The 25,855-nt window shown below is 38.5% G+C and overlaps 1 protein-coding gene across 1 annotated transcript; it reads left to right on the top strand.

Moving 5' to 3' along the window:
* The first annotated feature begins 6,775 nt into the window (after positions 1–6,775).
* Positions 6,776–25,359, top strand: LOC101157328 (phospholipid scramblase 2). The gene is made up of 8 exons (XM_004079789.4): positions 6,776–7,199; positions 7,680–7,748; positions 9,697–9,911; positions 14,428–14,470; positions 14,558–14,778; positions 22,316–22,477; positions 23,993–24,151; positions 24,219–25,359. The coding sequence occupies exons 2-8, from the start codon at positions 7,736–7,738 to the stop codon at positions 24,276–24,278; spliced, it is 873 nt and encodes a 290-aa protein (XP_004079837.1). The 5' UTR covers positions 6,776–7,199; positions 7,680–7,735; the 3' UTR covers positions 24,279–25,359.
* The last annotated feature ends 496 nt before the right edge of the window (positions 25,360–25,855 follow it).

Below are 25,855 nucleotides of genomic sequence, written 5' to 3'. Positions count from 1 at the left end.
ACCATGTTTATCATCCCCACACATCTGGATTTTCATGTAAATGACTGGGAACCAGTGGACGAAGCCCAGCAAATTTGATTGATATTTGTCTTTACAAAATAAGCAATCAGATCAAAATTCTTTATTTATAAAGCCTTTTTTTATTCCTTAACAACACAAAGTGCTTTATGTATTTTAAACTTAAAAAACAAACAAAAGCAAAACAATGAACTTCCACCTCTCTTCAGAAAAAAGGATTGATAGACAGACAGAATTGAACCAGCATGACCCCCACACACCTGCATGGTGGATCGTAAAATGAAACATTTATAAGTTTAACCCTTGTGTTATCCTAGGCACTATAACATTGGGAGTTGGGTCATCTAGACCCGCTAGACAGTGCTCTGAACCTTTTTTCTTCAATGATTTGTGATCTTCACTGGTGTCCACATGAAATCTTTCCACCTTTATCCGCCTTTGTCATGGTAGGGAGAACACGTCAAAGTAAGGGGGGGTCATCTAAGATAGCACAAGGGTTAAAAAAAACAGTGTTTTTCTAGGACATAGTTTCTGCAGAGCGGCAGGAGTTCATTAGAAATTTGGAGAACACGTCAATAGAAGGGTGGGGTCATCTAAGATAGCAAAAGGGTTACAACCAGAAAAAGAAATAAAAATGAAAATACCCTCCATATGTATCAGAAGGTTTGATGATTTGCTCCTTCCCTTTTGATTTGATATGATTTATTTTCTGTTTCAAGCATTAACTGTAGTCAACAAACAATCAAACACGCACTTAAGTCAAATATGTTTAATTAAATACAGTGATCATTAACTAAAGTCATGTACAGCTTGATTTATTGCTTGAAAAGGAGTGGGAAGAAGCAAGTTTATATAATCCCAACTCAGTTAATTCATTTCATAGTTTTACATAGTTTTCGTAATCTGGTTCTGATCCGATAGATTCTTTTCAAGTAAGAAAATGAAGTGCTTTTTGATGATTGATTATCTTCAGTAAACATTCATTCATGATTTCAGTAAACAGTTTAGTTGTTGACCAGACAGTGTGAAACATTTTGGAAACTTTTTACACATCAGGGTGCCGGGTCATGTGCAATATCCTACGGGTCGTGGGCAAATTTCTAATGTCCTTAGTGTTAAAAAGAGACCTTGCCTTTTATGAGACTCTCTTTGACTGCTGATTGCTTAAAAAAAGTGTGTGTGTGTGTGTGTGTGATGGCAACACCTATACCAGGGCTGCCCAACCCTGGTCCTCAAGATCCACCACCCTGCCCTTTTATTCAGGTCTCTCTCTTGATTTGCTAATTCAGACGACCGTTCTTTCTGATTGACGGAACACACCTGGTCCAGGTAATCAGCAGCAAAGAGTGCAAGGAGATCCGAGAAACAAACGGGGTGGTAGATATCCGTAAGCTGACAAAGTTTACTGCTGAGAAAAACAAACTGCATCCACTGCTGTCTGCTTTTATTGTTGGCCCTAGAACACTTTTTGAAAAATCTTGATGAATTTGGTGGTTTAGGTTGCAGTTTTAGTCTTTCCATGTCAAAGTCCCATTCCAATCATCCATGGAGATATATTCAAAGCGTTCCCACTGGTCTTTTCATTTTGTTTATTACATTTTTATGCAAAATTTAAAAAAAACTGTGTCGTTTTCTAGGACATAGTTTCTGCAGAGCGGCAGGAGTTCATCAGAAATTTGCCTCTTAGTTTTGGGCAGGACCATTGGCACGGAGCAACCCCGCCCCCACTTCCCCTCCCCATTGTGGAATAGGCCCAGCGTATTTTCTATGTCACAAATATGCATTTTTTTCATCTGCTCCTGATTCACAACAATTTAAATAAAGAAATAGTAAGAAACACGATTTTAAATCTTAATTTTGTCACAAGAACATGTTAAAAACACAATGTCTTTTCGTAAATCCATCACAGTTGATTAAATAACACAAATGAAATATTTTTCATAGGTTACTCTCATATTATTTCAAACAATAAATAAGAAAAAGGATAAAGACTTTAATAATTATTTTTTGTTTTGGAAACTTCTCTAACTGGAAGACGGGTTTACCGACAAAGATCAGAGATGCTATCTGCCCCGGGTGTGTGGCGACCTCCACTCTGCTTCGCCTGACTTCACCAGCAGACTACCACCCAATCCAGACCACACACATCCCTCTCCACCCCTCATCTTCTCCTCCTCTTCCTCCTCCGCCTGCCTTGCTGCTGCCTCTGTCTCCAGAAACAAAACACATCAGCGAGACAGAGTAGCGGCATGGATGGAGACATTGGCAGAGGATGGGGTGGGGGGATTGTACTTAGAGAGTATGCACATTCAGACACGTTTTCACTTTTCCTCCTTTTCCACCCCGTCCTAATTATTTCTATTTTTGAATCCGGAGACTGGCCAAACATAGAGCCAGTGCTGATAGATCAGCCAAGTATAAATAAACTCCAACGAGGCTGGCAGCATGTCATCAGGGGCCGAAGCCAGATAGGCTGCACTGATTAACCCCATTATCAGGGACAGACCTCATTAGGAGTCTGGCTGTGTGTGAGAGAGACATGCGCATTCTTTTATTGCAATTAGGAGAGTAATATGCCTAAAAGGATGTCTTTATTGGCTGCAGTTTGACAATTAATTTTAGTTCAGAAGCAGGGAGAGGATAATGGTTACTTAAAAGGACAAATTGAGATAAAGAAATTAAGTGTTTGTTGTTTGGAGATTTAGTACTTATTTAATGGTCATGATTGCTGATGATCTACAAATATATTAGTTTTGCTGTGCTTTTAAATTTTGTTAACTATACAGTAAAGGATTTGGTAATACACCAAAGTTTTTTTTTCATAAGTCTAAACCCCAAATGTAATTGTTGTTTTGAGGTATTTGACAGGATTCCTTTGTTAAATACACAAAAAACTGTAATCATTAATTCGTGTGCATGGGGTGGAGGTCTATTTTAGTCATTAAATAACTTGTGTTTTGATTTGATTTGATTTGATTTGATTTGATTTATTGCAATGCGATGTGATGCAATACGTTTGTTGAGTTTCGATTCGTATCTATTGGATTGGATTCGACTTGTTTCATTTCGTTTTGTTTCGCTTCGATTGTAAAAAAAAAAAGTTTCTTTCTTGTTTGAGGGAGAACAAACCTCATTCAGAGACCGTGCACAGGGATACATGTTACAAACTTTCATGTAAATTCATAAGTTTGATTGACTGCGTCATTAAAAAAATAAAACTTTTGAGTTTGTGAATCAAAATAGTTCGATCAATTTTTATCCATTCTATTGATTAAATAAGATTACATTTTTGGTCAACCATCAAATTAAATATATGAGCGTTGGGTTAAAAAGGCTTCAGCATTTATTGGTGTTTTTTCTTGTATAATAAAAATAAAAAAGATAAAAAATTACTAATCTGATTTGTATTCATTTATTTTTCAGTCGTGCTCTTTAACCATCTCAGTAGACTAACTCAGAAAAGTGTTTTCTTCTCTCTGTGGGTGTGTGTTTATGCGTGTGTGCTTAATGATTTTTTTTTTCTTCACTCCGCCCCGGTCCTGGACCCTATAAGTATCAGGCAGGAACCAAATATAGACTCAAAGAGTCTATTGCCTTCTACACACATGAAAATTCCCAGACAAGAATAACAGGAAAAGAGCTGAAACAAGACAACATCTCTATTCAAATGTCATGTCGGAGTTTGCACAGCACACAGTAAAGCTACGTCTGTTTTCAGACATTGATGGATTGTCAGGATGAAGATTATTTTATGTAGGATCTAAATGATTCATCCCGTCATACACACTTCTAGGGCTAATTTAGAATAAAATTACTTTTATTTTTTATTTTTACAATACTAGTATACTCAAAAGCTATGTAAATAGAATATTTTTACATAAAGTGTTATATGAAGGTTTTTTACTCAGAAACCATATCCACATCTTTGGATGAAAATAAATAACCTCAACTGACGGCAATATCTTTGTTTATTACAATTTATTTTTGTTTGTTAAATGCACAGGACTTTTTAAATAGATATCATAAATATTTGATTTTGTAGCTTATTTGCTAACTTAATTATAAAGTAGTGCAAATATAGGAGTCTCCCTGTGTTGAATACATCAAAAAGGTCTTAAAATAACTAATTTTTTTGTTAGTTTTAATGACTGCATTACATAAGATGGTGTTCTAAAAAAAAGACAGAAAAATCAATAACAAAAGTTAATTTCAAATCAAAAAGGCCAATTTTGTCCTGAAATGTTTTTTCTGTGTGTGGCTAAAGTAGCAAAAAATAAATTTAAAATCACCTTTTTCAAATATTGGAATGGAAAATGCTATTCTTTTGCCAAATATTCGGACTGACTTTGTAATCTGGTTAGAATATGTGACAAATCTGTCTGAAAGCAGCATTTCAGCACTTATTCTGCAGCCTTTTTAGTTCGTTTTTCAAAATCAAACAAAGACTAATTTATGCTACAATGCAAGATATAAACCATGCATGTCCAAAGTCTGGCCCGGGGGACATTTTTTTGCTGGCCCACAGATTCCTCTCCTAAAATCAGTAATGCACTTTCTAAGATTACAATTTCTTGATTGTGATTGGCTAAACTACATCTTAAGCTGTTGTTAACCTGAGGCGACAACCTTAGGCTGCTGGACCTTGAAAGCCTTAGGGGCCAAAGGAGAAGAACAGAATGATTTATTTCTGTGATCAAAACCACAATATTTTCTGAATAAGACGACTATTTGTGTCATTTTCCTGTATATTTGATGTTTACAGTCAGCATTCAGTTCAGTTCTGTTGAGTTTTGTTTCTATCGCCCAATATTACAACACAGTTGTCTCAACTGGTTTCACTAATTTTACAAAACATAAAATCCGTTATAAAATACAATAGCTGATTGTTAAACTAAACCAACCCTCCTTCTTGAAGGAAAAAACTCAACAAAACAAATTCCAGGGAAAAATAAAGAAGGAACCTCAGAGACGTCTACATAAAGGAGGTATCCTCTCCCAGGGCGGACCAGCGATGTACCAGGACTGTTCAAGAAGAATTAGCTTCAGCATTTAATCGTGAACAATACAAAACGTTTCAGAGGTACCCAGACTCCATGCTGACAAAAGGTTTTTATCCAAACAGATTTCTCCTTTAGTTTATTTCTGGTCTTCAAATATGAAAGTTGTTAAAGATTTAAAGAAAGCATGCCGATTGGTTGGCCCCTCACACATTTTTATTTCACCAAATCTGACCATCTTTGCAAAAGGTTTGGACACCCCTGGTATAACAAAACCAACTGAAATTAATACAAAGTTAACTTTCTTAGTTAGAAACTTTAACATCCTTTGAAAAAGGTGATATTTTGTGGGCTATAGGCCAGGAATCCACGTTTTGCTCATTTATGATCCAAACCCATTGAAAGTGAAAGCAGTCATTTGGAGTTTCAATTGTACTCAGGTGAAGGTGCTGTTCAAGAGGAACAAGGATTCATTTCAAAAACAACAAACAAACAAACTACTATTTAAAGTCCCACTCTGATCATCTTTTGATTTATTTTAAAAGCGTCCCCAGTGGTCAGTTAATTATGGTTTTATCCTAAACCAAAAGACGTCAGTTTGTGTGACATGTCTCAACGATTTGAAAAAAGAAATACGCGGAAATGCAATTTTCTTTTCTTTATATATGTCACCCATCATCAGCATCAGAAAAATGCCACAATAACATGTTAAAAACACCAACAACATGATTTGAATCATTTTTTTTATTGACAACCACTCGACAACAAATGTAAATTTCTACCACAAGAGGGCAGAGTTTCTCCACGGAAAGTTCATGTTTGGTGAAAAGGCTAGAAATGGGTTTTAGAAAAATGCGTTTGCGTCTTCACAAGCTGGTAAAGTTGAGAGGAAACAAAATTGTGTCTCCGTTTCCTGACAGTTGCTGTGTATTAGGATATGAATCTGAATTATTTGCCAAATGTTTGTTTAGTTTAGTCATACTAATTATATTGCACACCAGATTCCATTAAATCTTATCATTTAAAATCAAAAGTGGTGCAGTTTTATTACAATTAACGTTACATTAATATACTTTCCTGACACTTTTTGGGGTCAATACAGTGAAAATGGTTTCGTTTTTTTGTCATTCAGCTGGCAGACGTACAGGAAATCAAAGGAAAAAATCATGTAGGACTCACGCTGAATTAATTTATTAAGATAAAAGTGCATGATTCATCAGATATCTTTTCTTTCATAATATTTATCTTGCATGAACTCCTTTTGTTTTTGTGTCTCACAGAGACACGATTGCTTGAAAGCGTGCAAAAACTGAGCACCTTTCTTCTTTTACTTTGAGAATCCAACCAAAACAAAAGGCTCTCTACATCCTTAAACATTTGGATCCATCAAAAGAGCCATAAAACATTACTATGTCAATAAGGGGCTACTCAGAATCTCTTTGGTATGACAATGTTTGGTTCTTCCCCCTCCCAGTTTATTGCAGAAGCTCAGCAATAATATAGATTGTAAACACCATTCACTGGAATGGGGCTGCGGCTGGTTCATGACTCAAGCATGATTCAAAAAATACCATATCACCAAGTTTCCTCTTTTTCCAAATAGTTTTTCATCCAGTAATATGTCATATGTTGATGTACGTATAGACCCCCCCCCCCCCCCATCTGTTTTCCCCCCTTGGCTTTTAATCTTCCGCTGCACATCTGGAATTGCATCTGCGTCCCATCAGGCGTTTATCCCCGGTGCATTACTGCCCCCTGGTGGTGGTTGTTCGCATCGACTCTGTCAGAGGAGGCCCCTCCCTCCTTGCAGCCGCAACTACCCCTGGTTGCAGCTGCGCGCAATCTTCGCTAAACTCGCCCAAACGCGACTTTAAAGGCCTTTTATGAGATCTTAAACCTTTGATACACACACACACACAAACAGACACACATAGACACGTTTAGAGTTAATCCTTATCGACACAATCGATAACTGTTTATTAAAACATAATTTTTCCACACACTCCAGCCTTTGCTGAATTGTTGATGTGGTCCTTTAAGACTGGAAGGGGAGGAGGCAAATGAAAGTAAGGAAAGGAGTGGTTGTAAAAGCATTAACAGGTTGGGGGAGAAAGAAAACCGCCCGGTTGGTTTCCTCGGTTGTGTTTTTTCATTGAGTTTCTGCTGTCGTCACCCATCAAACAGGTGAGACTTTGGTACAAATGTATGTGTTTTGTGGTTAAAGTTAAAGGGCGAAGCTGTTTTCAGATGGAAGTATACATCGTGCTGGAGGGCGTTTAGGTAGCAGCAAAGGCTGACTGTAAAAAACCGTAGGAATAATGTTGAATTTGAGCTAATTTAGCTTTGTTTCCTTTACGTTCAGAGATTTGTGTAGCTAGTAGTGGTGGAAGAGACCAACTCTGTTTTGAGGGACTTTGCGTTTATAAAGGTATTTTTTTATTTGCTTGGATTATTTTTTATTAATTTAAATTTTTACTAAATGCACTGTTTGTCGATGGAAAACCACCATAAGTCACAGAAGACAGTTTGAACATCCTTTTTATCGTATTTTTTGCTTAATGTTTTTGTGGACTCCCCCCTCCTCCGAGGTTGGCTCATGTTGCAGGACCCCTTCTTCATCCTCCTCCTCCTCATCTTCATCTTCTCCGTTTCCCTCCCCCCTAGTGATTCGGGAAGTGTGACGTGTTTTTTCTTGTCCAGTTAAGGGGCCGCTCCTCAAAATGTCTGCTCCGGGTAAGTTTAACGGCAGAAACGGCTTATCTGTGATGAACAGGTGTGTCCAATTAAAATAAAAATGTTTCCATTAGAATATCTCATGGAAAGTGCTAACCACGCCCACTTTGCGTGAAAGAGAACAAATGGCGAAGAATCTTTATTTTTCCTTTTTTTCCTTTTATTTTTTTATTCTATTTTAAATTATTTAAGAAAGTACCCGGAAACAGTTTAAAAATTAGAGAAGAAAAAAATAAACTAACAACAAAAGAAGTGAAACATGCGTGGGTGTGTCTCTCCACCCAGAACACAATATTGCAGATTAATAACCGTGAATTCTGAACAATTAGATCCAATGCTTCCTTATTTAAATATAAATTACTTAATTTGAATATTTTTAATACTAGCCTGTCTTTCTATTTTTTTTTTTTGCTTTTAGACCCAGAATGCAATGCGGACCAATGACCTTCTTTTCTTTGTGAAATGTGAAAAATTTGCCCCAGTGCTTCCTTTATTTGAGTATATATATATATATATATATATATATATATATATATATATATATATATATATATATATATATGTTTAATTATTCCTTTTTAAGATGTTTTAATATTCTTCTGTCATCCTAATTTTTGTCTTTTATACCCAGAATGCAATGCGGGTCATTCAACTTTTTTTTTGTAAACTCCAATACACACATACTTTCTTTGAAAATATGTGTGCATTTTAATTATCTTATTTTCAGAGTTTGAAACTCTTGTCTTTTTCTTCTTCTTTGTTTTTAGTTTAATAGAGGAGGATTTGAAAAAGGGATCGGGGCAAAAGCACAGTTCAGTCATCCAACATGACTCATTTTTTAGACAGGTTTTGTTGGTGGCTTAACACATTGTTTAGTTTAGCACTGTCATATGAAAATGAGTGTGATTCACCTCATGGGACATGTGCTGACCTTTTAACATTGAAGAGGGAAATTTTAATCTGGAGCCAAGAAAAAAACGGTTCAAATAGGTGTAGGGTAAACGTTCATGAAAGTAGAAATGAACAGTTCTAAATAAAAGTAGACTTCTTCTTTATTTTGCACTTTTTACGTACTCTGAATCTGATTTCCGAGGAGCCTGTTTCTTTCCATGTCTTGCTTGTTATCAAAAACTTCTTTAGATCTAATCTAATTGTCATTGTGCAAGCTGGAAAGGTAATTGGAAACTCAGGCGTTTCTTTAGAAAAAGGAGTCTCACACTTATCGGGAAGGAAGCTGCTCCCAAATCTCTTGGCATTTCAGTAAATACTTCAGTATGATTCTACTGCGTGACCTCGCTTAAAGCAGCTTCTCAATGTGCTTTTACGCTACTGTGCCATCTTTCTCTGTAAGGACTGTAGTGTAAAAGCTTGTTTAGTGTCTTAACTCCTAAACAAAATGATTCAAATCAGCAAATTCCGATACGTTGGTGCGGTCTTTTCTTTTCCCTCCATTTCCTGCTGTCGTTTCTTCTTGGTGCTTTTAATATGCATTTCAATTCAGGAAATAATTTTTTGAGCTCTCTGGAAATATCAACTGCCAGCCGCACTAAACCAGCCGCTTATTGCTGTCATACCCTGTCCATGTGATGATGTACTGTGGCTCGTAATGGTTGTCTTTAAAAATCACTTAACAGCGTTTGTGCGAATCCAGTACTGTGGCGTTTTTATACCTTTACTAGTACTTTCTTTTCCCACCACAACCTCGTGAGTAATGGAGCTTTAGAGCCGCCTTAAAGAGAATGATTACCTAAAGCTTTTCAAATAGTCTTAACATTGAGGTTTAAAGTATCGCATGGACCTTTGGTGATGTTTGACCTCAACTTCGCCTGATAATAAAAAAATAAAAAAAAGGTTTGTTTTTTCCCCCCTTAATGTCTTTATCTGTTTAGTAAAATAACATTGTGATTCTATTAGAAGTGATGGAAAATCCTTGTCTCTGTATCTTCAGGTTACCCAGGCCACTTTCCTTATCCCGCTCCTGGTGGGGGGTATGGAGACCCTAATCAAGCACCCCCACCTGGCTTTAACATGGGCTACAACCAGGGTCCACCTGTTATGTATCAACCAGGTCAGGGACCGGAGTATGGCGCCCCACTGGTCGGGGCTGCCCCAGTCCCCCTGGTGCCTATTGGGATTCCACCAGGACTCGAGTACCTGGCACAGGTAAGTCCCTCAGAACTGGTGTTCGTTTTAAACTATAGCATTAAAACATAAAAGAGTTAAAGTAGAAATACAGAAAAACGATTATTGATAAATATATACATAAACAAAACAGAACATTAGCATTTGTAAATATGTATGCCTACAAAATGAGGTGTTATTCATTTGAATGTTTTTGGAAATGAGCATCACATCTGCAACTGAAACCAAATGTACTCTTAGCTTGGACACTGAACTTTGACAGTGGGAGTACTAAGTTTAGGGATATAATGAAATAAGTTAAGGGGGTGAGAGATTGTAAGATTTTTCTACTTCTCATTCCCTTTTTGATTTTTGTTGTGTATACATTTTTGTCTTGTTTGTCTTATTTTGTTATTTTACATTTGTTTTCACTTCCACCTTATAAGGTGCATCGTCAGTGAATGGTCTACTTTTAAACCTATGTCAAATATAAGGTGCATCGCACTATAGGGCGCATTAGGAGAGACAAAATAGTCAGAGATAAGTCCATCAGTCAGACTTTATGATTTGAAAACGTTCCACAGCTGTTTAAGGTTGATCCGCTTTTTCCCCTCAGCCCGCAGCAGTTTGTGCGCGCGCTACGTGAACATGGTGAGTTGAAGTACCAGATTGATAAACATACAGAGTTAACAAAACCACTATTTACAATCAGTTTGGTGGAATTGAAATACTCAAGACGAAACGTTTGTTAGCCACGCTAGGAGCGTTAGCCATGTTAGCGTAGTCACAATACCTGTAACACCAGCAACTCACCGCTAAAACAAACTTCACTGTGACTACGCTAACTGTCAACCTTGTTAGTAACACGTAAAAAAAACAAAGTCCGGCACTGCTACATGTTAGCCGCGTTATTGTATTCACAAAATCTGTAAATTGCCGCTAAAGCAAACGTCACTGTGACTACGCTAACTGTCAACTTTGATGGTAATATGTAAAAAAACAAAAACAAAGTCCAACAATGTTACATGTTAGCATATTCCCACTTCAACATTATTAAGCACAACTAGAATTAATCTATATTTTGTGTTTTTTATATAGATAGATAGATAGATAGATAGATAGATCTTTAAAAAATTAAGGCTTTTAATTGCTCCTTATAGTGCGGAAAATACAGTCCATGGAATCTTACATTTCAATAAATTGGATTGTAGAAACCGATCATCGTTTTGTCCTTTGCAGAATTTGATCTTCATGATTGTCAGCTTAGGACAAACAGACAGGAAGTGATTCTTGCCATTAATGCATTCAAGGACTTACAGTAGCTCACACATTTCTGTTTGGTTTATGTTAATATGGGGGTCAAATAATTACAATAGTTGATTCAATAATTGGAACCAAGCATAGGCCTCTCACCTAGACACCATCTCCTAGTATCTGGGTCAGTCTGTACTACTTTCCCAGCTGCAGCGATAAGCCAGGCGTAGAGACATTTCGCAGACCTGCAGTGATCTGATTGGGCTGGAGCTGGTAGGACTCGACCAGGAAACATCCTGGACAGAAAGGCTTTGCAGTTATCAGTTCATTTGATATCAGATCAGTTTTATTAATTCTTTTTATTTGGGACCAGAGCACATATTCTCAAAAGTTCAGTCCAATTCTACAGAAACTACCAGGAGTAACTTTAGATCAAACCTTTATCTAAATGAGGAGGCGTGGTTGGCCCAGATGGCTGATCCAACACAGGACAAAACACACTGGAATATTGGTGTGAACCCAAAAGAAAGAACAGTGAAATCATAAACTCATAAACTTGGCGGATTGTAGTACACTCACCATAGGATCCACAGTGGGATCAGTCTGTTCTGAACTCAGTTCATCAATAATGTTTTTTTTTTTTTAAATAAATTAAGCAGCAGTTGGAAAGGGTTCTTTAAGAAGTTCAACTACAAATAGCCCTGTCTTGATCTAATTTGCAAAGGCCAGTTTATTTGTGTGTGGGCGGGCGGAGCGGTTAGCAGCAGTGGTTAGAGTCCCTGTTCAAGTCCCGGCTGGGACCTGAAACAGAACACCAATGTTTCTGTGTGGAGTTTGCGTGTTCTCCCCGTGCATGCGTGGGTTTTCTCCGGGGACTACGGCTTCCTCCATCCGTCCAAAAACATGCTTCATTGGTTAATCGGTTACTCTAAATTGCCCCTAGGTGTGAATGTGAGTGTGTACAGGAGTATGATTTGTGGCCCTCCGACAGACTGGCGACATGTCCGGGTCCGGGATCGGCTCCGGCAGTCCCGTGTCCCCGAAAGGGACAAAACGAGTCCAGAGGATGAATGAAAAAGTTTATGTCACACATTTTATGTCCAAAGACAATGCAAAGTGCTTTACATAGAATATTAAAAGAAACAATATTTAGAGTGATTAAAACAAGATTTAAAAGTCAAAAAAACTGAATTGAAATCAAGCATAGATGAACTGTCCAGATGTAAACTTTTGAATACAAACTAATCAAATGGAGCTGAGAACAGGCGGATCTAAAATCTGGATTTAGGTGTTTCAGATCTGTAGGGCATAGAAGCTGAATGCAGCTTCTCAATAGTTTTGACTTTAGGAACTGACAGCTGAGCGGAGAGGTCTGGCTGGTACATAAAGGTGTCAGGGGTCAATCATGTGTTTTGGCGGTAAACCATTTCAAGCTTCATAAACCAGCAACAGAACCTTAAAGTCTGTGCTCTGGCAGACAGCAGCCAGTGTAAAGACCCCAGAACTGGACTGATGTGGTTCTATTTTTTTACTTTGTGTAAGAACCTGAGCTGCAGACTTCTAAGTAACCCTTGTGCACTTTAACGTTGGGAGTTGGGTCATCTAGACCCACTAGACAGTGCGCTGAACCTTTTTTCTTCAATGATTTGTGATCTTCACTGGTGTCCATTGATTACATGAAATCTTTCCACCTTTGTCCACCTTTGTCATGGTAGGAATAACACGTCAATGTAAGGCTGGGGTCATCTAAGATAGTACAAGGGATAAACTGCAGTTTCCTGATTGATTTTTATTTTTATTTTTTGGTGGTCCCGTAAAAACACAAGTGGACTAAAGATGAACGCATGGACACGTTTTTTTCAGTTCCCGCTTAGACATCAGATCTTTTTTGAGATGACAGTAGGCTGATGATTATAGCAGTTTGTTAATTGATGATTGTAGTTTATAATGAGCTTACCTACTAATCAGAGTTTGGGGGAATATTTTGTCAGAATAACAAAATAATACCGCCTTAAAGACCCACTCTGAAGACAATTGTTCTTGTGACATTTTTCTGATTATAGTGGACATATACAAAGAAATAAATGAGCTCAAACTTGTATTTCTGAATATTTCTTTATTCAAATCAATGAGAATCAGGAGCAGACATAAAATATAATTGGAAAAAGATTATAGAAAATATGGCAGACAAGCTCCCTGCTCGGCTCCATTCTGATGGATCCACTTGTAGACGTCTAGATCCACATACAGCACGTCTTTGTTTTCCTAATCGGGGTTGGAGGGCCTCTAAGCTAGTGGGAGTGTGTAAACAGAGAGCTCTCAGTAATGAGAAGGGGTGGGTTGCTTCATGCCAACAGTCCCACAACTCTGAGGTTAATTCCTGATCAACTCCTGCCTCTTCTACAGAAACTCTGTCCCAGAATACGATGCAGGGTTTTTGATTTTGGCTAGAAACATCATTGTAATAATTAAAAAAAAAAGCACTCTGGGAATGCGTTGAAAAGTAGGACTTTTCACGACATTGCTGCTTTTGCACATTTAGAGAAACTTTACAAAGTAAAATCATTTCCACCTTAATCAGATCTTTTCTGGGACTACATGTTTCTTTAATGCATTTTGTTGTTTTACTTTTAGAAAACTTTAGAACTTTCAATGATCTCTTTTATATATTTCAGGAGTTTTGTTCAAAAAAGTTCCTGGAAAAAAGGAAACATTTGCCCTTAAGGGTTTTAAGTTGATCATCTGTTTGACAAAAGTCTAGACTTTTTTTTTCTTTTCTTATAAAAAAATACATCATCAAACTACAGGTTTATTAACTTTCAGCTGCTCATTTAACAAACATCATTGAAAGGTTTATTCCTGCTAACAATGGCTTACTGTTTCCATCTAAATTGCTAGCTAAATAGGAGCTAGCAGCAAATTGGCGAGCTGCTAATGCATGAAATGAGCATAGAAGCATGTGACACCTCTGACAGGAAACGTTAGCATGGCTTTTTTTTAACACTTTTTACACCCCCATGTGTCACTTGCTACCAAATATACAAAACATGTGAAAAGAGCCAACAGTTCATTCTGGTTTATTGCTACTTCCCAGGTATGAGAATACTTTAGTGCTGCTTGTTTTTACGCTTAGAAATCCATTTGACATGGAAACATGTTTGACTTTTGTGGAGCTCTCGTCTTTTATTGCCATTAAGAACAAACACAGCTGAGTGGTAATCCTGTGAAGGTTTAAAGTGAGGCGTGTTGATCAAACATATCGGTCACAACGTGACCTCATTTCTTGAATGTGCTTTCTTTTTAGATCGACCAGATTCTGATTCATCAAAAAGTTGAGCTGCTGGAAGGTAAACGCATTGATCAAGCTCGTGTAAGCAAAAACACAAAGTTACGCCTGTTTAAAAACACTTTTTCCGTTCTCCACCCCAATCCAGCTTTTATTGGTTTTGAGACCAACAACCAGTATGAGATCAAGAACAACCTGGGCCAAAAGATTTACACAGCCAAAGAGAAGAACGACTGCTGCACCAGGAACTGCTGTGGCGCCCTGCGCAGCTTCGACATGAAGATCAAGGACAACACGGACCGGGAGGTCATCCGTTTGATCCGGCCTTTCCGCTGCGTCTCCTGCTGCTGTCCCTGCTGCCTGCAGGAGGTAGGACTTTACATCCTTGACAAAAAGCTTTATAGTTGCATCATGTCTGGTTGTATCGTGGCGAGTGAGCCGTCACCCACTGAACAGTCTGTCCAGCTCAGTCGCCATTTATCCAAAAAATGGACGCACCATGTTGGAGCTAGACGACATCAGGAATCAGCATTTGGTCCAGAATCTGTCAAACAAACATTTTGAACGTTACGGGGGGGGGCAACATGCACCTCATAGCGGTTTCTGTAACCGGCATCTGTTTAAATAAGGTAGCAGTTCAAGAATGAATGACTAACAGCTGTTTATTTCTCTATAGAAGTCTATAATTTTAGATTCTTGCAGCCAGCAACTACTTCCTGTTTGGAACGCCAGGGGGGAGTCACTGAAATGACCCTCATTAATTGCTTGATGGCCGAACAGTTTTATTTCATTTTTTACTATGACTATTTTCTAGCTGTTAGTATTTAAAAGATTACAGAGTTATAGGGGCAGGTAACAAAGTAACTTTTTTTTTTTTAAATTACGACTTTAAAGTTGTAAATTTACGAGGAAAAATACTTGTAAATGTATGAGAATTTTTCTCATAAATGAGAATTTCCTAGAAAAATCCTAGATTAACACCAAAGTTGTCTGTTTATCGGAGCCTAGCACAAAGATCAAAGATGTGGAGCATTTTGAGAAGTTTTTTTCTGGATGGGTTTAAAATCAAAGAAATTCTGAATACAAGCTGCTGAAATGAGCTTCCTCCGCAGGGTGGCGGGGCGGTCCTTTAGAGATAGGGTGAGAAGCCCGGTCACCCGCAGAGAGCTCGGAGTAGAACTGCTTCTTCTCCACATCGAAAGGAGCCAGTTGAGGTGGCTCGGGCATCTAGTCCGGATGCCTCCTGGACGCCTCCCTGGGGAGGTGATCCGGGCATGTCCCAATGGGCGGAGGCCCCGGAGAAGACCCAGGACACGCTGGAGAGACTACGTCTCTCTGCTAGCCTGGACACGCCTCAGGGTCCCCCCAGAGGAGCTGGAGGAAGTGGCTGGGGTGAGGGAAGTCTGGGCATCTCTGCTTAGACTACTGCCCCCGCGACCCGGTCCGGATAAGTGGAGGAAGATGGTTGGATGAAGCGTGTGACGACTCAAAATCAAATTTGTGTTGCCAGCTTTTCGGGGTTCTTTAAAGCGGAGTTTAATGAAAAAAATGAGCTCAGAGACACGTTTGGGTGAAGATGACCGCTACTTTATTCTGCCATCATTATTCAGATACCCAGAATTGCATTTGTCTCATTACGTGATAAAAATCTGCGCTGAAGACCAAAGCGGAAGGAAAACAATGTTACACTCCTCCAGATGAAGCTGCGACTTGATGTCGACCGCTTCAGCGGTTTCTTCCCTCTCTAACAGAGCGCGCAGTGCAAGAGTGTGAGCGCACGTTCAGGGTTTGTGTTGCTCAGTGCGCCGGAACAGTAATAATAAAAAAAAAAACAAAAAAAGGTTTCCTCCAAAAGAACGGAGACTGGAACATAGAAGGAACAGGCGGTTTTTTGTTGGGTCTGGCGGCTTTCTGGTGACTTTTGGGCTGGAAAACTGGGACACTACCTAGCAATCCTGCACAGAGAACGAGAGTCAGGACTATTTCAACAGGAACGACCGGTTAAAGAAAGCTCCTCTGTGGTCCACACGAACCCTCAAACTAGAAAAGAGAGTTCGTTGATGTTTCTGCAGCAGACAGATTGTCTCTATTTGATCAGCCAATGTCAGCAAAGCCGTGTGGATGGCACACCGCAGAGCAGGTATCCAGGAACACGAGTGGATTTCCAGGGATCAGCCAATGTGCGTTTAGATCCCACCCACTTTCACTGATTGACAGACAGAGTCATTCTGCTGGAAAAGCAAATCATAAAAAAAAATTATTCATTCTGAAAAACAGCAATGTGAAATAACAACTAATCTACTTTGGAAAATGTTGATTTTGAAATCTGAGTTTCTGAAAAAAGCCTTAAAATTATAAAAATGTTCCACATGAATAAAAATGAATATTTTAAAATGCTGATTTAAAATGATGAACCGGTTTTTAAAGCAAAATGGAAAAAATATTCAATAATAGAATGGCTAATTTAAAATCTGTGTGCAGGTTTTTCACAATTTGCTAATCTTTTTATATATTTATGAGAGATTTATTGGTTGTGTATTTGCACAATGTGATATTTATTCATGTAATTATGAACAATATAGGACTCCATAGTTCACTTGCTGCTGCGCCGTATGCTCACTTTGACTTCAATCTCGTAAGTTTACGGGATTCAAAGTCCTAAATTTACGACCTTTATCTCGTAAATTTAGGAGAAAAAAGTCGTAAATTACGACTTTGAATCTCGTAATATTATTTTTTTTTTTGTGGCCCTAAAACTGTTGTATAAGATATATCTAAATAATAATAATATCAAAATAACTTGTAAAAATAAAAATAAAATTCAAACTTTCCAACGATGATAAAAAAAATTGAAAAATAAGAATTACTTTATATTAAAAACAACAAAGAAACCGGCGGTTGTTCCCTGCCGGTTCCCGTGTGGTGTTGGGGGGAATCCGGCTGCCGCTGCTGGTGCGGTGGGGGTCTTGGGGTGGGGATGGCTGGGCACTCTCCCTCCTTCTTTTCACGTTCCACCATCCATTTTAGAAGAACATAAACACTCACCTGAGCACAGGTGTTAGCTCAACAGACTGAATGACTGAAATATTTCACACTAGTTGGTTTTAAGGCATAAGTATGCGTGTGAACACTATCTGTTTTGTGTACATGTCGACAGGTGGACATTTTTGCAACTAACAGGTGTGTTTATAACATTTGAGTGTGTGTGTGGACAGGCTCCGCCCTTTTTTTTTGTTTTTTTTTTACATTTGAACCTTACCATAATGATTAACAACCAGTAAACTTGTTGCTTTATGCTGCTTCATGGTCTTATCCCCCTTCCCCTCCTATTATCACCCCCTACCCCCCCTCTCTCTAACGTCCCTCTCTCTTCTTCCCCTCTTTCCTTTTCCGTCCGGTCCAACACCAAAGATTTTCAGACATGTTTGAAATTAATAAAGTTTGGCCTCAATTACAAAAGGGGTTTATTCAGACATACCTTTGGTTTGTCTGAAGATTAATAACCCCTCTTGTTAAAGTAAAATATGTCCAACCCAAGAGGCCCTCAGCTCTCATCTGTCTGCCTAGCTGTTGGACAGGACAAGTTAAAAAAAAAAAAAAAAAAAAAAAAAAAAACAACAAAGAAATTCACAAAATAAGTGCAAAGCATTGTCATTTATATGAAAATGCTAGAACCAAATGTAACTTTTGAATGTCCTTCTAAAAGGTTTTTACAATATTTGCATTAAGTTCTACAATGAGACAAAGAGTGACGCACACTATAATTTTTGTGATATTTACCAGAGTAGCACATTATTCAAATGTCTTCTAAAGAAGTTTGTCATTTGGTTTAAACTGGATGAAGCTTTCATTTGAACCATTGACATTAAATAAGAACAGGAAGTAGCTTCTGGCTCCAAGAATCTTAAATTCCATAGATTTCTATAGGGAAATAAACAGCTGTCAGTCATTCTATTGGTCAGAATAACCATTCTTCATCTGATACCTTTTTCTTTTTTTAACATGTTCTTTTTAATTATCTTTTTTTTTCTGTAGTTCGTTCTTCAAGTTACAGTATAGACTAGGCGTTCAGACCTGATTGGTGAGAATGGTTGTCATAGAAACGATGACTCAGACCAGCTTACTGACGTCATCTGGTTCCAATATGGCGACGGTTGTCTCATTAAAAAAATGGCGACTAACTTAATTGACTTTGGCCGGTTGGAACCTGAAGTAAGTCACTTTCTATGGGTGATGTCATTCTCACTTGGTCCAATTCTCAGGGGCGGAACTACCATTAGGCAAAGATAGATGATTGCCTGGGGCCCCTAACACTCTAGGGGCCCTGAGCTGAACACCTAATAGGAGTGTCTACGTTAAATGTAATGCCCATCATTATTAAACTGTCATAAACAGAAACGCCTCAAAGCAGTGATCTGGCACAAGTGTTTCGTCCTCCCCTGTCCTTCTGCCTCAATGGTATATTCCAGTCAACATCAATGTAGCCAGCATTACCAGATTGGGCGGTTTCCAGCCTAATGGGGATGTTTTGAGGGTAAAGTTGACTCAGGTTGATGGACAGGGTTTGGGCGGCTTTGGGATCAGTTCAGGAGCTTTTAGTTCATGGTTGAAAGACGCTGAGAGACGACCGGCTGTGCTTCACCTGTCATCTTCCTCACCTGCTTTCATGAGATGTAAATAACATAATTATGTGTCTACATACCTGTTCCATAAACGCAATGTATACATTTGATTCTAAGCATTTTAATCATTTTTATCCTCATAGTTCAAGAGCTTATTTGTTTAGATTGTAGATGATGTACTTTGTGTTTGTTTGCCGTTTATTCGGTGTTCAGATCTGTCGTGAAGCTGTGCTGAAAAGACAGAATGAGGCAGCAAAATGACCGAGTTTTTTCATATTAATATAAAAACAACAGATGATTTGCTTTATGAATGCATATAGAAGTTCTCTGGAGGATTTTTATTGTTGGTGTTGCGCAGAATTTCCTTTACAAACACAATCTGAAAAACAGCAAATACTTTTTGGAGCCATCTCAGGCAATATTTGATTTAGTTCTTAATGTTTTATTAATACTTGGGAAATCTTTTATTCACAAGAACAAGTTTTTGAAAATGGAATCCCTCTTTATTATGTTTCTCCAATTTCATTTGTTTTTATTTTAACTCACCTAAATTCCTTAAACATTAAAAATACAAAAACAATTTCCGCTTTTGTTAAACTACAACTCCTGTTGTTTTAAAGGTTTTAAATGTTCTTGATATTTGAGCACAACATCGGTTGTTGTTGGTAAAGTTCAATAGGAGTCCATTATTTCATGGTTTTGTCTGACCGACTGCAAAAACGGTGGATGTAAAATCATTAAAAGTCTGACTGTCAATGAAATCAGGGAGTATTAAAATATTAATCGCTGATTAATATTTTGGGTGGGGTTTTTTGGGGTCTGGTGGTCTTTAGATGACTTTTAGACTGGAAAACCCCCACAAACTTCCAAAAGGGCCTGAAGACGGAATTAAAAAAACCTTTAAAGAAGGTAAAAAAAACAAAAAGGAAAGACTGAGAAAAGGGACAGAAAATTAGAGGGAGGGTTGGGAAATTCTAACTTTGAAAATATTTCTTTCTTTTATAGTGATGCTACTCTTTTTGTTCCTTCATGCAAGTATTTTTGTTTTGCTGTCTTTAGTAAAACCTTACAAAAGACAGAAAATCATCCTTTGTTCTTTCTGAAGTGAGGGGTTAACAAATGAGCACATTTAATGTTTTTCCAAGTAAAGGTAATGTTTATAAATACATTTCTTTAACATTTGAATGTGTTAAAATTCTTTGGATTCTTGACATTGTCTTAAAATGGACCAGTAAGGGAAGTTATTTGACGTTTTACCCTTTAGGTAAGGATTCTTTAAAGAATAATTCATACAAAAGGGCCCATGTTATTGTTCGCCTGGGGCCCCCAAACTTCTAAGTCCGCCACTGCCACTTCTGATATGCAGTCAATGATTTGAACACCATAAAAATATTGCTCTGTTAGGTCTAAATCTACTAGCAGCACCCAGACACTTAACCTGCTATAGACCGGACTTGTTTGTTTACATAAACCCGCGTTTGCTACAGAGTGAGATGTTAGTGCGGCCTCCCGCAGCTTGGGGGGGGGGGGGGGGGGGCTTCACCTGTTGGGAGGGAGCGGCTCTACTCCCCACCCAAGATTCTGTGTTCTGAGGAAGATTAAGGGAACATATCACAACCCTTTCTTTGAGTTTATGGCTGTTGTAAAGGTGGAGGGAACACAAACCGACTTGGCTCTGCCCCCTATTGGTTACTTGGCGAACTGTCCTGGCTCCACTTCGTTTTCTAATGCGAGTTGGCCCGCGAGTCAGAGCTGGCCTGACATTTTGCTTTGTCTTATTTTTGGCTGCAAGAACGCTTTAACCGCTGTGAGCCCATACTTGTGCAAATAATAGCTCTTATGAGTAGACGGGTAATGATTTGCTAACAGGCGGGGTTGTACCTTCGATGTTCTTAGTTACCACTGTGAGAGAAAAAAAAGAGGCATTTTAAAGATAATCTTCTGATTTAATTCATAGCTGATTTGTTTGTGTGAATAACAAGAAACGCAATGTTTTTTATGACAAAGTTCTCCCTATTCTAACCGATTAAGCTGGTCAGTGTAAATAAGATCCTAACAGGTGACATCGATGAGTTAGAACAAGGGCTTGCAACCTGACCATCCACAGCCACATGCGCTCTTTGAGTCCTGCAGTGTAGTTCCCTGCTTAAAGAAAAAAAAGTAACCGCAAAGTAAAGAAGTAAGTTATAAAATATAAGGAATGGTAAATTAAACTAAGTGCAACTTTATTGAACTCATTCACTAACAATGGAAGGTCGGCACGTATCACTCCATGTTTTCTACTGCCTACAGTACCCATAATGCTCCAACAATCCATTGTAATTTACAAAACTCGTCCCACAACCCTTCAGCTGGTACAACCAGTATTCATATTTAAGGTGCACCGGATCGAAAGGCGGATTTTCTTTGTTTATATGGTTTGAAAAATCCTCAATTTGCTCCGATTGAATTTTAGTTTGTCAGATTTACAAATTTCTGGCTATGATGCACCACAAATGGTCAAATAAACCATTTTCTTTATTATTATTATCACTGCCGGCATCACCCAACCTACTACTACACTTGTTGCGTTGAGATGAGTGGAACAGGGTGGCTTTTATTTTGAAAGGAAGTCCTTTCAAAAGGAATAAACTAGGAACTGTTTTGCAAAGAGGCTGTTTTTTCTTTGTGTTTTATTCTTGTGATTCATTTCTATTCATCACTATAGTAACATAAATGCAGATCAGTCTGCTTTGTGGCTCCTATTGGGTTCTGGTTGCGGAGAAATGGACCTGAATGGCTCTGTAGGTGTTGAAGGTTGCAGAGCCTTGAGTTAGATGACAATGTAAAAGAGTCCATGTTGACTGAGTCCTGTTGTTGGTGTAGGTAGAGCCTGCAGGCATGCTGTCACAGCCTTGGAATGGACGTCCTCCCTTCTGTCGCTATGCTGCTGATTGTTGGGCCTCTGTGCTCCATTCAGCAGCATGTTAGCAGCATGAATGGCTCTTTGTCCTCCCTGACTATCTCCTTTTGACTCCCCGATCGTCTGTCCAGGCTCTGCGGAGCTTAATCACATTGTCCACCGAGTTTCCTCGTTCCCGCTGAATTTACAAAGATTCTCTGAGACTGCTCTCTCTGACGGAAGCCACATGAGACCAGTTACCTTCACAGTCACATTCGTTTGCGTTCCTCACATCACGTGCGTGAAAATATCCTGAGTCTATATTTGCAGCCGTCTGTGTTGATGCAAATGTCAGAGTTCAGGCACGTCTGACCTCGGCTGTGTGTTTGCATGGCACCGACAGATGGAGGTCCAGGCCCCACCGGGCACCACCGTCGGCTACGTGAAACAAGACTGGCACCCTTTCCTGCCCAAGTTTTCCATCCAGGGAGCTAACAAGGAAACCCTGATGAGACTGGAGGGGCCCTGCTTCGCCTGCAACTGCTGTGGGGATGTCAGCTTTGAGGTAAACACTGTCGCAACTCTGTTTGCACGCATTTGTTACAGCAGTACTTCAGTAGAAGTATGGAGCATTTGCTATAAAATGCAGGGGTGTGTGATTGCAACAGACTATTGACCGGTCTAGTCCCCTGCCTTCACCCGCAAAGTGGCCAGGATAGGCTCCAGCAACCGCATTACCCTGAAAGGGAAAAAACGGCTTGGATGAATGAATGAATTTAAAGGGAAAGTCTCCTGGTGTAATTCTATTTAAGATAAACTTTTAAAAGTTTCATAAAAACTTTACTTAAGTATCAAAAGTAAGCATGAAGTAAAAGTACACGTAAATGTGGAACTGTAGTCATTGGTAGCAGTTTAAGCCTTTAACACCAGAGTTTTAGCTCCCGTCTTGACATTCTTTCGGGTGTCGTAATTTTTCAACCGTTTACACAATTTAGGTCATTCCAGATGATTCTGAAGCAATCAAGAAAAGCAGAATCAGCTGATTCACGTTGGTTGTGTAAATGGTCAAAGAAAGTGTCATTAGGTTTAGCCTGTGACATCGCTGGTGTTAAAGTCCCACTCTGATCTACCTTTTGATCCATTTTCAAAGCGTTCCCAGTGGTTTTCATTATGATGAAAGATTACAAAAAACAGTGTTTTTCTAGGATATAGTTTCTGCAGAGCAGCAGGAGTTCATTAGAAATTTGGCTTTGAGTTTCAGGTGGGACTGTTGGCATAGAGTGAGGCTCATTTCCCATCATTCCTTAGTTTACACTCTCTCCCGCTAGCCTAAACCCCCAACCGAACATTGGCGGTGCAACAAAAATGATGAGCAATATTTTAGCAATCCAGTCGTACAGTTCAGAGCCAGATTCCTGCTCAGACGGGGAAAACAAAGACTTGCATGGATATATTTGTCTGCGAGTGGATGCATCAGAATGGAGCAGAGCAGGAAGATTGTGGCTTGCCTATTGTAGTCTCCATAAAAAAAAAAAAAAAAATTCAAACGACATTCCTTTGTTTTATTTTATTTATTAATTTTTTTGTTAAAATAACTAAAATGGTAACAAAAAAAAAGGACATCTATCATATTCACAGAACAAAGACAAAAAAGAAGAATTTAGCGAAAGTATTTTAGCTTTGGGTTTTAGCAGGGTTTTTTTGGTTAAAAAAAAAAAAATTGGCATGTCCCAAGTATGTTCATCATTGACTAATCTTCACTTATTTTTAATTTCCTTCAACGTAAGAACCGGATTTTGGATACAGGTTATTTCCTGGAGTTGATCTGACGCCCACATTAGCATTAGCATGTAGTAGCAGAATGCTAGCTGGTAACTCCAAATGTCAGTTCTAAAATATTTGTTCTAATTACCTTCCTAACTGTTTCTTTGATGCCACTTTATGAGTTAGTTTAAAATAGTTTAAACATTTACAGTTGTTAATAGATTTCATGAAAAGCAAAAACCTATAACATTACATTTTTAAAGGTATTTTATTTAGCTTTTCTTTTTGAATAATCACCTTTTACATTTTCTTTCAGCTGAAAGGAAAAGACGAGACGCCCATCGGTCGCATCACCAAGCAGTGGAGCGGCCTCCTGAAGGAAGTCTTCACAGACACGGACAACTTCGGCATTCAGTTCCCTCTGGATTTGGACGTGAAGATGAAGGCCGTCCTTATGGGCGCCTGCTTTCTGATTGTAAGCGGGTGACCGTCTGTCCGTCAAGCCTTTCTGTTTCATCTCTGACTGTTGTTTTTCTTTGCAGGACTTCATGTTCTTCGAGAAAGTGGGAGAGGCCAACCAGCGCAGCTCCGTGTTTTCTTAACCGGAGATCCAGAGGGGAGAGCGTTTCACCTCTATGCTACGTTATACTCGATGCTAAACCCAAAAAGCCCTTAATAGGCATGTCTATATAGTAACCAGATAGCTGTTGGCTGGAAGTTTGAATGTGTAAACAGACTGTTGTTGTTCATGGTTTCACTCCACACAATCTGTCAAAATGTTGTAGTCTAAAGCCAAATCAGCGTCCCTCAATCTGCAAAAAGACGAGGATCTGGCCCTGACGTTCGCTTTCATCCGAACTCTCCCTCAAAAGCTCGACTACATCTGGTTTACAGTTGGATCTTTTTTATTTTTTTATGTTGAAGTTGTTGTCATGAAAGTTTGTACAGATCTTTTTTGTAATTTTTTTTCCCCCCTCAGATCCAGATGAATCCATCCTGCTCTGTTAACATTCCAAACAACTTCAATTTATGCAGAACCGAAAAGCTGGAGGAGATGGTAGAAAACATCTGGCCATTCAGCTTAAACCACTACTTTAATTTAGTTTAGTCAAATGAAAAGACAGAGTGACCGTAGATTTTTCTTTCTTTGATTCAAATCTTAAAGTGAAAATGAAAAAAAGAAGTTGTGATGCCTGCTAGCTATATTTACCAAAGTTCCTCTGCTTCGTTGTTGCCTTCTACTTCACCACTTATGTGCATTTAAAAGGAAAAAAAAACATTTCATTGTAAATACTGTCATGCTTTGGACCTCAGTGTTCAGCTGCCGTCCCTTTGTGTCTCCACCGGATGCAACTGTGCAAAAATCAGACCAGATTTGAAAAGCAGAAACAGGCGGAGGTTGAAGTTCAGTTTAAAACCTCTTATTAGCAGGTGGAGGCCCAGAAATGATGGGAAGTTGAGGTTTTCACAAAATACGTCCAGCACTTCTCTAATCCAGCTGTCAATCACATAAACTACATGCTTTCTTAGCTTTGCACCTGTTTAATCTGATGATAATCTGCAATGAATTTTTATCCATTAACACTTATTCTACCATTTCTCTCCTAGTGTTAGAAACAGTTTTATATTATATATTGAAAATATTGTATGATTTATTTCTGAAATAAACCAGTGGAATTAAAGTGATTTGTTTGGTTTCTTTTTTGGGAAACTGGGATTGGAAAGTTGGCAATATTGTTTTCCATAATGGAAAAAAAATGTCAGTTCAAGTGGAAAAAACTCGACTTGAAAACAAAAAAACAGGAGCATGTTCTTCTGCAAAGGTCAGAAGGTCTTTGTGCTGGATGTAGTGCGCCTCCTCCTGGGGAAAGGGCAGAACAACATGCTCATGTCTCCTGCAGAAGTCACAACTGAAATTATTTCCCTTATACTGGATTGATTATTTGAAAAGTTGGCCAGCATAAAAGAATCTTTTACTTCATATAAACATTTATATTGGAATAAAACAGTTTAAAAGTGGGATTATTTAGGGTAAAATGTAAATAATTGAAAGATCAAAGTGGATTCTACCAAAGATGGCTACACATAATACTTAAGATTCACATTTATTTGTAAATGACCCAGTTTTATTAATACAGCTAATTTTAAAATCTTTTTTTTACCATCAAAATGTCAAATT

This window comes from Oryzias latipes, chromosome 18 (assembly GCF_002234675.1).
Source record: "Oryzias latipes chromosome 18, ASM223467v1".
NCBI lineage: Eukaryota > Metazoa > Chordata > Actinopteri > Beloniformes > Adrianichthyidae > Oryzias > Oryzias latipes.
The sequence above is the reverse complement of the archived record's forward strand: the minus strand, read 5'-3'. Positions and strand labels throughout refer to the sequence as shown.

Excerpts from the sequence above, each read along its gene's own strand:
- LOC101157328 (XM_004079789.4), top strand. Across the intron at positions 14,471-14,557 it reads AAAAGTTGAGCTGCTGGAAG|CTTTTATTGGTTTTGAGACC; the intron begins GTAAACGCATTG and ends ACCCCAATCCAG. Across the intron at positions 24,152-24,218 it reads TGGGCGCCTGCTTTCTGATT|GACTTCATGTTCTTCGAGAA; the intron begins GTAAGCGGGTGA and ends TTTTCTTTGCAG.